The sequence below is a fragment of the Gavia stellata genome, chromosome 9, assembly GCF_030936135.1.
Source record: "Gavia stellata isolate bGavSte3 chromosome 9, bGavSte3.hap2, whole genome shotgun sequence".
Classification (NCBI taxonomy): Eukaryota; Metazoa; Chordata; class Aves; order Gaviiformes; family Gaviidae; genus Gavia; species Gavia stellata.
The window spans coordinates 23511051-23524462 of record NC_082602.1 but is presented as its reverse complement, the minus strand read 5'-3'; the positions used below and the strand labels follow the sequence as shown (position 1 = coordinate 23524462).

The following is a 13412-nucleotide window of genomic DNA, read 5'->3' as shown; positions in this document are numbered from 1 at the left end:
GTTTCTTCTGGCTGCGTGGGGAAACAAAGGTGATGCAAATGGAGGTGAAGTGAAAGGTGTTTTGATACTGGCACTTGGTATTGCCAATTGAAAAGAAAAAAAGGACAAAGAGACAAGAGAGGCAGAGAAGAACGGAGAAAGACAAAGAAGCTGAACAGATGTTCAGACATGGTGGCAATATGGGTTACTGCATTGCTACCAGGAAATGGACATACAGTATTTTGCATTAACTAGGCAGCTACCAACACTATGTGGTAACTTCATTAGAAAACGATGTGGGTACCTACAGTCTGCTCCATGCTGCCGCTGATAAATGTATGCAGGAAGGAAGCTGTGCAGGAAAGGGTCAATTTAATTAAATAAATAACACGGTGGCAAAATACAATGAAGAGTATATATTTTAGGAGGACTATTGAAAAGACAGTTTATTGAGTTCATGACGAGAAAAGTAATGGAGCATTATGCTGAATGGGCAGGGTCAAAAACCCATTGTTTCAATAGATTTAGTTCCTTATAACGGCAATAGTATTTCATCAACACTGGTGGTGTATAAATCTAGACAGCGAACTGGTACTGTGACATCCCTATTATCTCCCTAAATCATTTTGATAAAGGAAAAGGCTTTTCAAAATATCACATTTTTTCTGCTTCATTCTGTCATTTTATTGCCCAATTCTTTGTTACAATTTTCCAATCACTTTACATAACCAACCATTTTCATCATTGCCACACTATTGTAAACCACATCAGCAAGTTAATACATAAAGCTTTGCATTTCAAAAAACTAGACACTTTAGTAACAATATTACAAAGATTTTAGCTTCAAAAATAACTGAAAATGAAAAAAATAAACTTTTAAAGAATTAGCATCATAAAATTAATTTATTCCAAGTAAAAATACAAAATAATATTAATGACATTGACCAGATATGAAAGTCTCTCCCAGAAACAACTATATTAATGGTTGAGAAAGCACTCCTTAAAGAAAATACGAAATAAAAATGAAAAATATGTAAATATGTTTAATTTTTTTCTTAGCAAAAAATCTTTCTAAAAATAACAATGAAAATTTGTCTCAGTACAAAGGCTACATTACTATTGAAAAAATACCAGCATGAAGAAAAGGTACATATTTGACAGTAGAAAAATGATTTTAGTGAATCACAATGTCTAAAGTCTGCAATGAAAATAAATCTGCAATAAAGATTTATGCCTTTTTTCTTTTCATTTTTCTTTTTTTTTTATACAAACAGTACAAACAGTATTGCACATAACAACAAATAGTCGAGGTTAGGTTAGCCTTCAAAAAAATCGACTAGTTCAAGTCTCACATCAGAAAAGGCCACAATAGGACCTGTTGTACCCAGGGGCTTCTTAGTCAAGTTGCAGTTCAGAACTCCATTATTTTAAAAAATAACTTTTTTTGAAGGACCCTCTTTTAATATAACATATTAACAATTCAGGGGCACATTCATTTACAAAACAAAAGGGAGCATGTCATAATTTAATAAACTAAAAAAAGTTCTCTTTAAAAAAATACAAACAGAAGAACTCTCACAATTCTGGTCAGTCGTGCATAATCACACTTGATTATAAATATACAAATTAAGGGAAAATATTTTTTCACCTTCTATTCACAACTTTCAGCACCAAATGGAATTTGTGTTTACACCTGTTCCTTATGATGATTTTGTTTTAGATTTAATCCAACATTATGCTATAGTGTACATTTTCCAGCTTCTCTCTCTCTCTCTCTTTCTCTCTGGGGGTATTTTTCTACATGAAAGAGGGGTATTTCTTCAAAAAGGTTTACTTCTTTCACATAATTAGGTAGATTTCTGTAGGTTAGCTATGATCTTTAATATTACAGTTATAAAGCTCTAACTTCTTCATTTTCAAAAAAACTCAAATAAGCATGAAAAAAATAAAGTTACCCATCTGTTAAATCATTTTTCTTGCAGAATTAAATTAATATATATTTTTCTGAATAAACTTACTTAGAAAATATCATTTTCTTTCCTATATTTCAAAATTGAGGTATTGCAAAAGATCATGTCAGTCAGAAAGCATGCCTTTTTCTTTAAAAAAAATCATCAGCCGACTGTTGAAAACTGTCTAGATACAAAAAGTAGTGCATAACAAAATGTCTTGTACAGATGAAAAAAAACAGAAAAGACACCTGGGCTGGGAAAAGAAATATCACAAAAACGCCCAGAAGTAACTTCAAAAGGGATAATTATAATAAGCATTTTAAACCAGTAAAAAACAATTTTTTTCTTTTTTTTTTTTTTCCAAAAACAGAAAAAAAACCTTTCAAAGCCAATACTTGCAACTAAACATTGGGAAAATCAACTTACTAAATTAGACACAAACAAGGACATCACAACAAACAAACCCCAGAACATTTAAATCTACTATGCGGTGTCATATCCAGTCAGATTGTCCCCAGAACTGCAAAAACAAAGGAGGAAAAAGAAAAAAATAGTGTACACATTCTCACAATCATTAGTATACCAAGTGTGTTTATATTTATATGCTATCTGCAGCCCCATAGTTCATGCTAAAAAAATGTCCACTGTGTTAGCAGGTCTTAATTGTATTCAAGCTTCACAGGATACATCCAGGGATTAGAGAGATAACGCCACATCCACAGAGCAGACATCTCATGTTACTTTTATATGCAGACATTTCTTTAGCACCACTTTTTTTCCTAACTTTCTTAAATGTGCCTAGTTTATTAGTTTGACAGACTATCTAATTGGTAGTGTATGTATGCTAGCATGAGCTCTTTGGTTTTCTGGACAAGGTCTGCAGTTACGTAAATGATGCAAGCATTAGGAGAGAGATTGTAACTAAGAGCTCATTTCTGTTTATGTACCTGTTATGAACTGTCAAAATGTGTTAATGTTGGATACAGAGGCTTTAACAGTTAAGTTTGATCACAGTACTAGACATAATCACTTTACTATATAAAATAAATTGCACGATATATAACAGAGCACCGCAAAGTACTTCATCTACCATCCACAAATTTGTTTTAAGAATATCCTACAGCTAGTTTTTATATTTGTTGTAATATAGGTCATTCTGTAATGGGCTGATCCTAATTTCAGAAGCATTACATTTACTGAGGCATGCCTTCCTCCAGTCAGTAATCAATTTTTTTTGTTACTGAGTATTTTGTAGCCTATGTAGTTTCATAATTTGTGCATTGTGGGCAAGTTTTATATTAGACACATATAAAATTTATTGCATGCAGCAACCTGATTAAGTAAACATGCAGTCAAAAAATATTGACCTTCCTTGGAAGCTTTTCTGTATGCTATACTGATCTCCTTTCAGCAGCCATCACTATTTTAATCACATATTCATTTTTTAATTGATACCCTAGCCTGAATAGAGTATTATGGTATTAGTAATACCATTTTAATAGCAGCAAAAGCTATTGCAGCATACATTTACATAACACTAAAAGACCTAACAAAAAAAACCAACAACAAAACAAAACAAACAAAAAACCCCTCAGCAAAACAAAAGAAAAAAGTCTGATCCAGCTTATGAGGTATCATCCTTACAAGTCAAAATGGAGAGCAACTAAAGGCTTATTTTCTTTAAGGGTTATTACTACTCTAAATGACCCAAACTAATGATTGCTGAATATCTGTTTAAGTTTTTGCTACATCTGCCACCTACTTGTGAATATTACCTTTGGTAAGTCATCTGCTAGGGGCAAGTCTAAATTTCTGAAAATAAGTGCATGCTCCAGTTTAAACATAAAAATAATTATAATAAAAAAACCTTCATCACATACGCATCAACCCAGTGAAGGCTGATGAGAATGGCAGTCTACATAATGTCACTAGTGACAAGTCTTGTGTAGGAAATTAAGGTACCAAGCAGATGTTTGTGTGAATCAAAGTGCAAAATCAGTACAGTTACACTCTGCCGGTTTGTATTATACTGGACACTGAGTTCAGTAATGTGACTGTAAATAATAATAATAATAATAGTAATAAAAAGACCCATATCTTCATTAAAGTCGAGGACGAATGCACAGATTTCCAGAACACTAAGCCCTGAGGCAGCGCTCTCTTTTCACTCGATTTTATCTACTTCAGTACTTGTTGCTGGGTGAGGCCTGGGATTCAGCTCCAGCGGAATGGGACGTGGCGGGGCCGGTCACCTCCCTCCTTTACCAGTGGTTTGTGGAACTCTCGCCCAGCACGAGAGTGTATGCTTGCCCAGCAGTATTCACAGTAATACTGCAAACAGGTAACATTGGCACAAAAGAATGGAGCAAATTTTCCACCACAGCGAGTGCCCTGGCATTCATCACACATCTGATCATCCAGCACATATGGCTTCACTTCCACCTGCACCAGAAAGAAGAAAAATAACTTTAAGAAGATTACATAGTTTTGCTAAGTATGAACAGAAGGAACAATATTTTAATTCTTTTGACTGTCTTGAAGGTTTGCAACTGATGCTGGATTAACCCGAAGAGGTTGGTAGTTAAATTTTCATACCAACCACCTTACTTGTCAGAAAATCTCAAGAAAGAAGGGTGTACTTTGGTAACTATTCAGCATTTCTTGGAAAAGTTAGGTATGTGAAAGTACTAAAATGGAAGTTCAGTAAAAATAGCATCTCCAAGGATTTTGATGCTGTCTAAGAAACCTCCAGGAATGTGAATACAGTTGTTATGGGGGCAGGGCAAGAGAGAGCAGCATTTAGGAAGAAAAATTATAAAGAGCAAACTTCTATTTATAAACTTCAGAGGTCTGGTGAGTTTCAGAGGGGTTTTTTTCCAGAGAGCTTTTTTTGTTTCTTTGTTTGTTTTTTGTGCACTGCAGAATGCAGGACCAGACTAATAAATGAACAGAAGATTCAAATTAAACAAGATTAAATGCACTTGTATTAAATACTCTGCTTTATGGTGGCAAAAATCACTATCTAAAGATTTTTAGCTCTAGAAATGTAAGATTTCATAGTTGTTCCAACTACGGCCTTGCCATCAATTACAAATAGGCTGGAGAGCTGCTGACTTTTGTCCTGCACTCAGTTGTAAACATCTTAGGACTGGAATTCTTTTTGTTTTTAAAGCACTTGTGCCAAACACAGCAGTATTTTGATGCATGACTAGGCACTTGCAATAATACTAATCACAGAAGTTGACAACGTGTGAGTTCTCTCCTGTGTGCCTGTTCCTGAGAATCAAGCCTACACATTTAAATTGAGTGTTTATTCATTCTGGGGAAATCATTAGTTTTATGCACGTGTAATTCTTATAGCTCTATGATGCTATTTATAAAGTGGTTTAAGTACAGTGAACTACATTCAAAGAGACAGAAAAAATTGAAATATATATACTTTTTTATTAGAAATAATTTTGCTGTAACTGCACAAGTGTTAGTCTGGCAAAATTTGTATATTGCAAGGAAAACTCGACTCCAGTAACTACGCTTAAGTACATACAGTATTAAAGAAACACCGAATGAGATATTAAGTTGAAAAACAAGAAACACATTATACAAAAAAGCTTTATGCTGAATTTTACTTCAACTTATCCTGATCACATTTCAACATATGTTACTCATTTGAAGTGAAGCTTACATAGTTAATTGTATTTCTTGCCTCTGGAACATCTAGAACTGCCAATTTATTTTTTTTAAATTACACTGTACTGCTAGTATTGCATGGAACAAGTCTGAAAAAACTGCCATTTTGCATATCAGATACCCTATCACTAAAATTATAAGCATCATGTAAAATAAAACAGCACTGTCTGAAATTATATTGGAAGAAAACACGTCCAGTGTCCGGCACATCTCTAGATCCCCACCTACTCACATTTCCAAAACATGAATTGTGAAGGTCTGAAATAGATTCTCTCTCTCATTCCTTTTCTTGTTTTCATTACTAGTGAAATAATTTTAAGAATGTATGCTGTACAATTGAGGGATTTCAATCTGTTAGATTTAAAAACTAATATTTAAGGACTGATTAAGGGACTTCATACTTCTTCAAACTCACAGATAAACCTGTTTTAAAAACAGATAAAAGATAATTAAGTAAACTTAAATTATCTGCCGACCAAGTGGGAAAAGTACTGATCAATGGAAAAAACTACCAGCTAGCATCCTAAAGCTTAGAAAATCCCCAAGTTTTTAAGCATGGCTGATATATAAAACTCAAAGGGTTCAACACCGTGATTAAGACTCCAAAATTAATCTTCTTAGTCTCTCTGTAAATTTTTTCAGAATTCAATGGAGAAGATGTATTTAGGAACAGCCTTGTCTTAGGTAAAATCATGAGGTATGGTAGCACCATAGAAAAATAGTTTGAGGACTTGCAACTCCATGATGTCATCTAATCTGACAAAAAGTTCAGTTCAGATTTTTAAAGAGAAAGTAAAAATAGCTTGGACTTTGCAGCTGTGTGTTTTTATATGTATACTGCACATAATAGACACACGCAATACCTGTCAAGCTGACTTCTTAAGAAACAATTTATATTAGATTAAGCAGAAAACAAGCCATCCCTATTGTAAAAATACATAGCAGCAGTGCATGCTGTATGTTCTTTGGAATAATTCTAAATTCTGAGTCCTCAAAAACATCGGTGTTATTTGTACATGTAATCAAGAGAAGAAGACAGAAGGTCTAAAGGAAAAAAAAAATCTTGGAAATTAAGTAATGTTTTCTCTTAATGTCTTCAACTCAGATTTCACTAAATACCTTAATGTCACTGTATACTTGAAAAGCCCTTTAGAAACCAGGATTTCATAAGGACTGAACAAAACCATCTCATTGCCCCCCCTTTTGCCTATCAAGCTTCTATTGGCATTTGGGTTTGGTTAAATAATTCTCAAGACTTTCAAGGTCAGCATTACCTATTATACTTAGGATAAGCCTGCGTTTTAGGAACCTCAAGTCTAGACGTACATTGCCAAGAGAAAATGTTGCCTAATAATTGCAGAAATGCCAGAAGTAGCCACTAACTAAAAGCTGTTGATGTACAATGAGCAAATATCTAAAGGAGGAGAAAGAAGCTGGGAAATTCTACAGTGTTTGACCTTCAGAATTCAAAACAAACCCAAGAACAAACAGGCTTACAACCAACTATTTTCTGGTTCTAGTGCTAAACAGTTATTTAAGATGTTTAAGATGCATTTTTTCACTCTACTTTAGCTGCTTAAATAGGCTTTTAAATAATTAACAAATGCCATCTGAAGAACAGAGGTTACAGTGTTCTCCAAGACAATATTAATAATAGGGATGTTTTTCATTTCTGTACAGTTTTGTGAGTAACAACCACTCTGTTCCATGCTATTTTACTTACCCGTTTATCAATGTCATTATGTTGGAGCTGGACAAAGCGAGCACTGATAGCAGCAATATAGCTCTGCTGATTGGAAAAAGCCACTCTGCCAGCACCTTTTGGATACTTCAACTCTGGGTCTGTATCAATGCCAGCATAGCAGACACCTCCATATAAACGGTCCATAATCATTGCCAATTCAACTGCAAGAAGTCAATTGTTAAATATTACACATTTAATGTAAATAATACTGTTGCATGTGGTTTGTTGCATTAAAAAAAAAGCACTATTTGCCTTAGTGTACTTGTCTTCCATAGTCTAAAATAGCAAACCCAGACGTTGGTTTTAACAGATTGAATCAACCCTACATGAATTATAGTAAAATATAAAGGCAAAAAACAGATGCTGTAAAAAGAAACTTCGTGTGATTTAAAAGACATGTGGATGAGGCACTTAGGGACATGGTTTAGTGGTGGACTTAGCAGTGTTAGGTTTACGGTTGGACTTGATGATCTTAAAGGTCTTTTCCGACCTAAACCATTCTATGATTCTATGACTGAAGTGTGAAAATAATGCAGGGTTACATAGTTAAAGTAGGTATCAGGTCAACTCTTAGAATTTTTCATATTGAAAATTAAAACTGTGGTATTTGGGATTAGGTGTTCAGGATCTCCCCCAGCTCCAGCCAGGCTTGTTAATGCTAGTTTACATATAAGATCACTTAAAGATATTCCTGTATTTAGAATCTGATATTTTGCCCTAAGTACTAAGGTTGAAAAGACATTAAGGAAGTATTTTACATTTTAAACAAAATTTGGTGAAACATCAGAAGTTATTACACTTAAAGCAAGCCTATATTTTGGGTGCAACTTAACTTAGTATTTTTGTGGAACATTAACTTGATTGTGGATCTTCTAAAATGGTTTGTTGCTTCTTCTGACACTAAGAATAACTCTAAAGAAGTTATAAATACCGTTCATAAGACAAGACAGGCCGAGTGCATGGCTGAGGACACATACAGGAGGAAAGTTAAGGGAAAGAACTGAAGGAAGTGGAAAAGAGGCTGAGGGAAGTGGAGAAGAGGCATGTAAACTATGCAAAGATGTATGGTCACTGAGCCCAGTTCTCTGTAAAAGTTGATAAGCAAACGAATTGGTCAGATGGATGAAGGACAGACCCTCACAAAGCAAGGTACTGAGACCTGTACAGTCCTGTCAAGTCAGCCATTTTTTTATGCTAATGTGCAAAAACACTTTTGGTAGCAATTTAAAATTTAGCTATCCAAGATAAAATGAAAAAGATATACTAAATATTTAAATCCTTGTAGTTCTCACAAAATTCTCACTAGTTAATTATATATAGAATAGAGACAATTTTTAAATTAAGTATGTATGTGTGTTTGTATAAATGTGTGTGTCACATTAAGGGAAGACCATATGCTAATTTGTCCATTTGCAACAAGCAAACAAAAGTCTGACTCATTCTACCAAACCAGGTACTACTCTTGCTCCAAACAGTAAGGGAAAACTATCAGTCACTAGTAGATTCTTCTGCTTTCTAATTATTTGGAATCATCATTTGGGTAATGATCTCAGAAACTGACAGTACAGAATAGACATCAGGAACACTTAAAAACATTTACAGTAGTAGTTCCAGTAAGTTACTCTTGCCAATAGACAAAGAATATATAGGATGCCAGGGCAAGGAAACCATGCAGTGTTCAGACAGTGTAGAAAAAACTTCTGTATCAGATCTCTAAAGTTGCAACCAAGAAAAACTGGAAACTATTTGTCTGCTTTGGAGAGGTTAACTATTTAAAGGCATCAGTTTTCAAATGTAATGCATTTCAAATGTCATCTATGACAGGCCAAATGACATACAGTTTTATAAAGGCTATAATTAGAAATGAGGTAATGTTTAATTGTTACTATTTACATAATTACTATCTTACAATTATGCCTTATTTTAAGATGGTGAGGAAAGTGAAAGCTGCTGAGAAACCTGGACTGGGAGAAATCTGACTGTCAGCAATGGCTGGAGGACCTTGTGTACAGCTTCCCAAAAAAATTAGGATTAGAAGAAAGATAAAGCGAGGAGCTGAAGTTCTTTGGGCTGGAAAGTGGCTGCCAAAGGAAAATATGGGCTACCAGGAAACCTGATACAGAAGTCTTTCGTCCAGGCAATGACTGAGGGGCCTTGTCTACTGCAGCTCTAGAAAATTAGGATTAGGGTTGAGAGAATGAAAAAGAGAAACCATGCAGCTGACTTGGAGTGAGGATGGAGAGGGACTACTAAACAGAAGTGAGGGCTGCCAAAAGACCTAGCTAGGAGAAATGTTTCAACTTGCTAATAAGTTTGTGACCTTGTCATTGGCTCACCAAAAATACAAGGGTTAGGAAGAAAAAAAGTGTTGGGAGTTGGGAGTGGTGCTGAAAAGGGGCCTTCAAAACAAAGTGGGGGCTGCCAAGAGATCTGGGCTGGGATAAATCTTTCCTCTGGCCAAAGGCTATGGAGTCTTGTCTATGGCTCTGCAAATAGAAGTGAAGAAAAAGAGTTAAGGGTGAAGAAAAAAAGATTGAGGAAAAGAGCTACATTAGGAGTGGGTCTGGAAAGTGGTCTTCAATACAGAGTGGGGCCACCAAGAGACCTGGGCTGGAAGAAATGGTCTATAGCTCCATGGGAAAATTAGGGTTAGGGTTGAGAAAAAGGGAAAGAGAAATCAGAGCTGCAGTTGGAATTGGTTTGTTTTCTAGTCAGACGAAAGGGGAACTTGTCTGCATCTCAGCAAGCAAATCAGGGTTAGGATTAAGATGGTATACATTACGAAAAATCAGCCAAGTTTAGGATGTTATGCAAACTGGGGGAAAACTGTTTCTGCTGAAAATCCTAATTAGTAACCTATTTAAAAGATAAAAAATGTTCATAGTTTGTATTTTGTAGACAGGAAGACACTCACTGACTTAAAAAGTGAGCTACAATCTTTGGAAAAGACGGTATATTTTCTGCTTTTTTACATATACCGTATATCTTTTCTCATTTTTTCTGCTTAATTGAACCCCCTACTACATGTCCTGCATTCTGCTCACCAGCTCGGAGGGGCCGTGGAACTCCTCCAACAAAGATAGTTTTTCTTGGATCCAAAGGCTGAGACCCATCCATCACAAAGTCACTGTCACTTAGGTTCCACGGTCGAATTTGCACCTGTATTAAGGATTGTTTTTAGTAGAGGAACTTGACGACTCCATTAAAATTAAGAAACAACTGCCAAATCTTTCTACATTTAAAAATATAATTGTAACTTAGCAAAAGCAGTAAATTGGTGGTATAAGCACCAAAACCATTTGAGAACATAGCCTAAGTGTTTGAAAGGTGGACAATTCATTTATCACCTCTAGAGGCCAGGCTTGAGTTAAATTTCATCACAGCAAACTCCTACCTCATTAATTCCCTGCCCCTAATCGCCATTATAATAAGAAATCTGTGAAAGGACTTTCAGAACATGTATGTGCAATTACAGTTGCAGCTTGGGCTTCTGGCTTTCCTGAAAACATATACAGTGATCCACAAATTTTAAAGCACTGATAGGAGTGGAGATAAAATTAATTTCTGTGCTTGGATACAAAAGTTTTTATAATGTGAGTGCTCACTTCTGTTAAGCAGCAAGCAAAACAGTTGATAAGAAATTTTTAGATTATACAGAAAAAAAACCTACTCAGAAGTTATTTGGATAAAGCTATTCACCCATCCATTTATTGGTCCTGGAAATCACATAAGCACACTCACTCTGCTGTAATACTGGGTTGTTCATTTATCTGTGCAAACTTTTTAATAGTGTTTCTAAAAGGCAGCACGTTTTTTATCTAATCATATTTGCCTGTATTTTTCATCTAACCTATATGTATCCATAGCCACAAAAAAGACTAGCATTAAAGAATGTTAGAGATGTGAACAATAGAAACAGGTTACCGTACGTCTTCTATTCTGCTATAGCTGTCTGCATTACTTGTTTTTACCCTGCAGTTTATATAAGGTAAATGATACCTAAATTATAAATTGATTTGCTATTGCATGCAGAAAAAATAACCTAATGAAATACAGAGGATATTTGAAGCTATCTGGATTTTAATTTGGAGGGGAGTTAAGTTTCTTCATTTCATTGCATAAGGCTGTCTTTTCTTTCAAATAATGTAGAGGGAAAAATTATAATCTGATTGTTTTACAACTAACGTTGTAAAAGGATGCATACTCCTGTGAGATACCAGAAATACCAAATATAAAAGTTAATTGAACATGGCATTTATCAGAAAGAAGCAAATGCTAAAACCATGTTACGCTGATACAGAAAGTCAATTCAATGTAGCAGCAAGGACAGCAACAGGAAATGAACAAGTCCATCAACTGTAAGTATTTATTTATTTTTTAACTGAAAAGACTGACAGCAAATGGGTTAGCAACCAGCGCAGGTGTCATGGCATAAGCTACTTACTGGTTTATCCTTGATTGTGGGACTTGACACACACAGGTAAAGTTTCCCATCTTCTTCCAGACAGGCATCTATCAGAGCTTGTACAGAGCTTTCTTCCTGGAACAGCAGAAAGGCATAACCTTGGAAAGGATAAAGGCACAAGAAAGAAAAAGAACAGATTAATGTATAAAGCAATTTTTTAAAAGAAAACAAACCCAAGAAGTGAGTAAGATACACAAATTACAAATAACTGTTAAGTCTGTTAATTTGTTTTCATATATTAAATTCACCGAATAGATCATACCCTCATACAGTATTGATTTCACAATGGAGTCAAGAGTGTTTGCTGCATATGAGTTTGTTTATTTGATTAATTAATGATTTTGAGCAGTGAGAATATAGGCTGATGAATATGGGGTTCTTATTATCCAGCAACTGTGTCTGAGCTGTATCTGCTGGTATCAGTGATTATCATCTTACAATGGAGGCACTGAGTTTCCAGTTACTATATACAATGAATGGATATTAGAAGAAAGGGTCAAAAAAGTGGACAGGTAGACAGATAAATAGACTTCTGTGCTCACATACTTAACTATGAAAAAAATCCTCCCCTAAAAACAACAAGCATGAGAGAAAAAGAATGGCATGTGTTGTGTTTTATTATGAATCAAAGTCCTGCTGTTGTTATTTAAATTTAAATAAAGCAGTTCAAAAGAAAGAAGAAGTCCAACAAAAACTGCTCCAAGTGATTGAGAATTTTAGGACTTTAAATTAGCCAGTAAAACTAAACATGTGTGGCATTCAGTGCTCTTCTGAATGCAGCTGGCAAGAAAGCTTTCTTCAGTCTTAATGTTGTTAAATTTGAATGAAGATTTGACCCAAGCAGTCCATGCTTTTGCTACCTCAGAAATGAAACTAATACAGCACGCTCTACACTACGCAAAGCCATCTAAAGATGTGCTGCTAGACTTGAATACAGCTGCTCAGTTAAGAGGACTTTATATTGAGCATGCATTGCTCTTTTGCTCCATAATCAGTACAACTCAGTCTTCTCACTGAGCATGAAGGTTTTGGCTTTGGCCTTTATAATTTGGCACTTGTGTGTCTTACAGGCTATGTCTTTTCAGAAAATCTGCAGCAATTAAAGGCAGCTGGAGTTTAAGCAGGGACTGCTAGACTTTCTTTGACTAAGACTCTTGACACAACTAAGCGACTACACGATGATACACCATACTTAAATTATGACAATGTTTGATATACCTTCACACAGCCTATTTGCTATTAAGATAGTGGTGACTTACCCTAATTTTGCACCCAGTACTGAGTGAATACTATTTGGCATGTCTTTTTTAGATAAATACTACACAACTCTGATTTATAAAAAAAATTTAAGGTAGACAGTGAAAAAGTGTTTTCCTCTGTAGAGTTATTATCTACCAAATTACCTGTTACCCTACTATCTCTAGTCATGTGTGACTTCTCAAAGAACATTGAATTCTATGCAGCTGTTTGTTTTCAGAGGCCAAAAAAGGTTTGTGTTAACAACATTGTTACAGCGCAGAACACATCTAGAAAGACTGACTTCCCCAAGAAAACAAAACAGTTTGATCACCACTCTTGCTAGCAA

General features: G+C 35.0%; 1 protein-coding gene across 2 annotated transcripts in view; it reads right to left on the bottom strand.

The window, feature by feature from the left end:
* Positions 1 to 645: 645 nt before the first annotated feature.
* The window catches only part of CPEB3 (cytoplasmic polyadenylation element binding protein 3), a 96043-nt gene continuing 83276 nt past the window's right edge, over positions 646 to 13412 (bottom strand). For both annotated transcript variants that reach the window (XM_059821242.1, XM_059821243.1), the window contains 4 exons: positions 11807 to 11925; positions 10407 to 10521; positions 7342 to 7523; positions 646 to 4373 (listed from right to left, as the gene is read on the bottom strand). In XM_059821242.1, coding sequence (XP_059677225.1) covers positions 4146 to 4373; positions 7342 to 7523; positions 10407 to 10521; positions 11807 to 11925 — 644 coding nt within the window. In that variant the 3' untranslated portion in view covers positions 646 to 4145. The remainder of the gene's footprint in view (positions 4374 to 7341; positions 7524 to 10406; positions 10522 to 11806; positions 11926 to 13412) is intronic.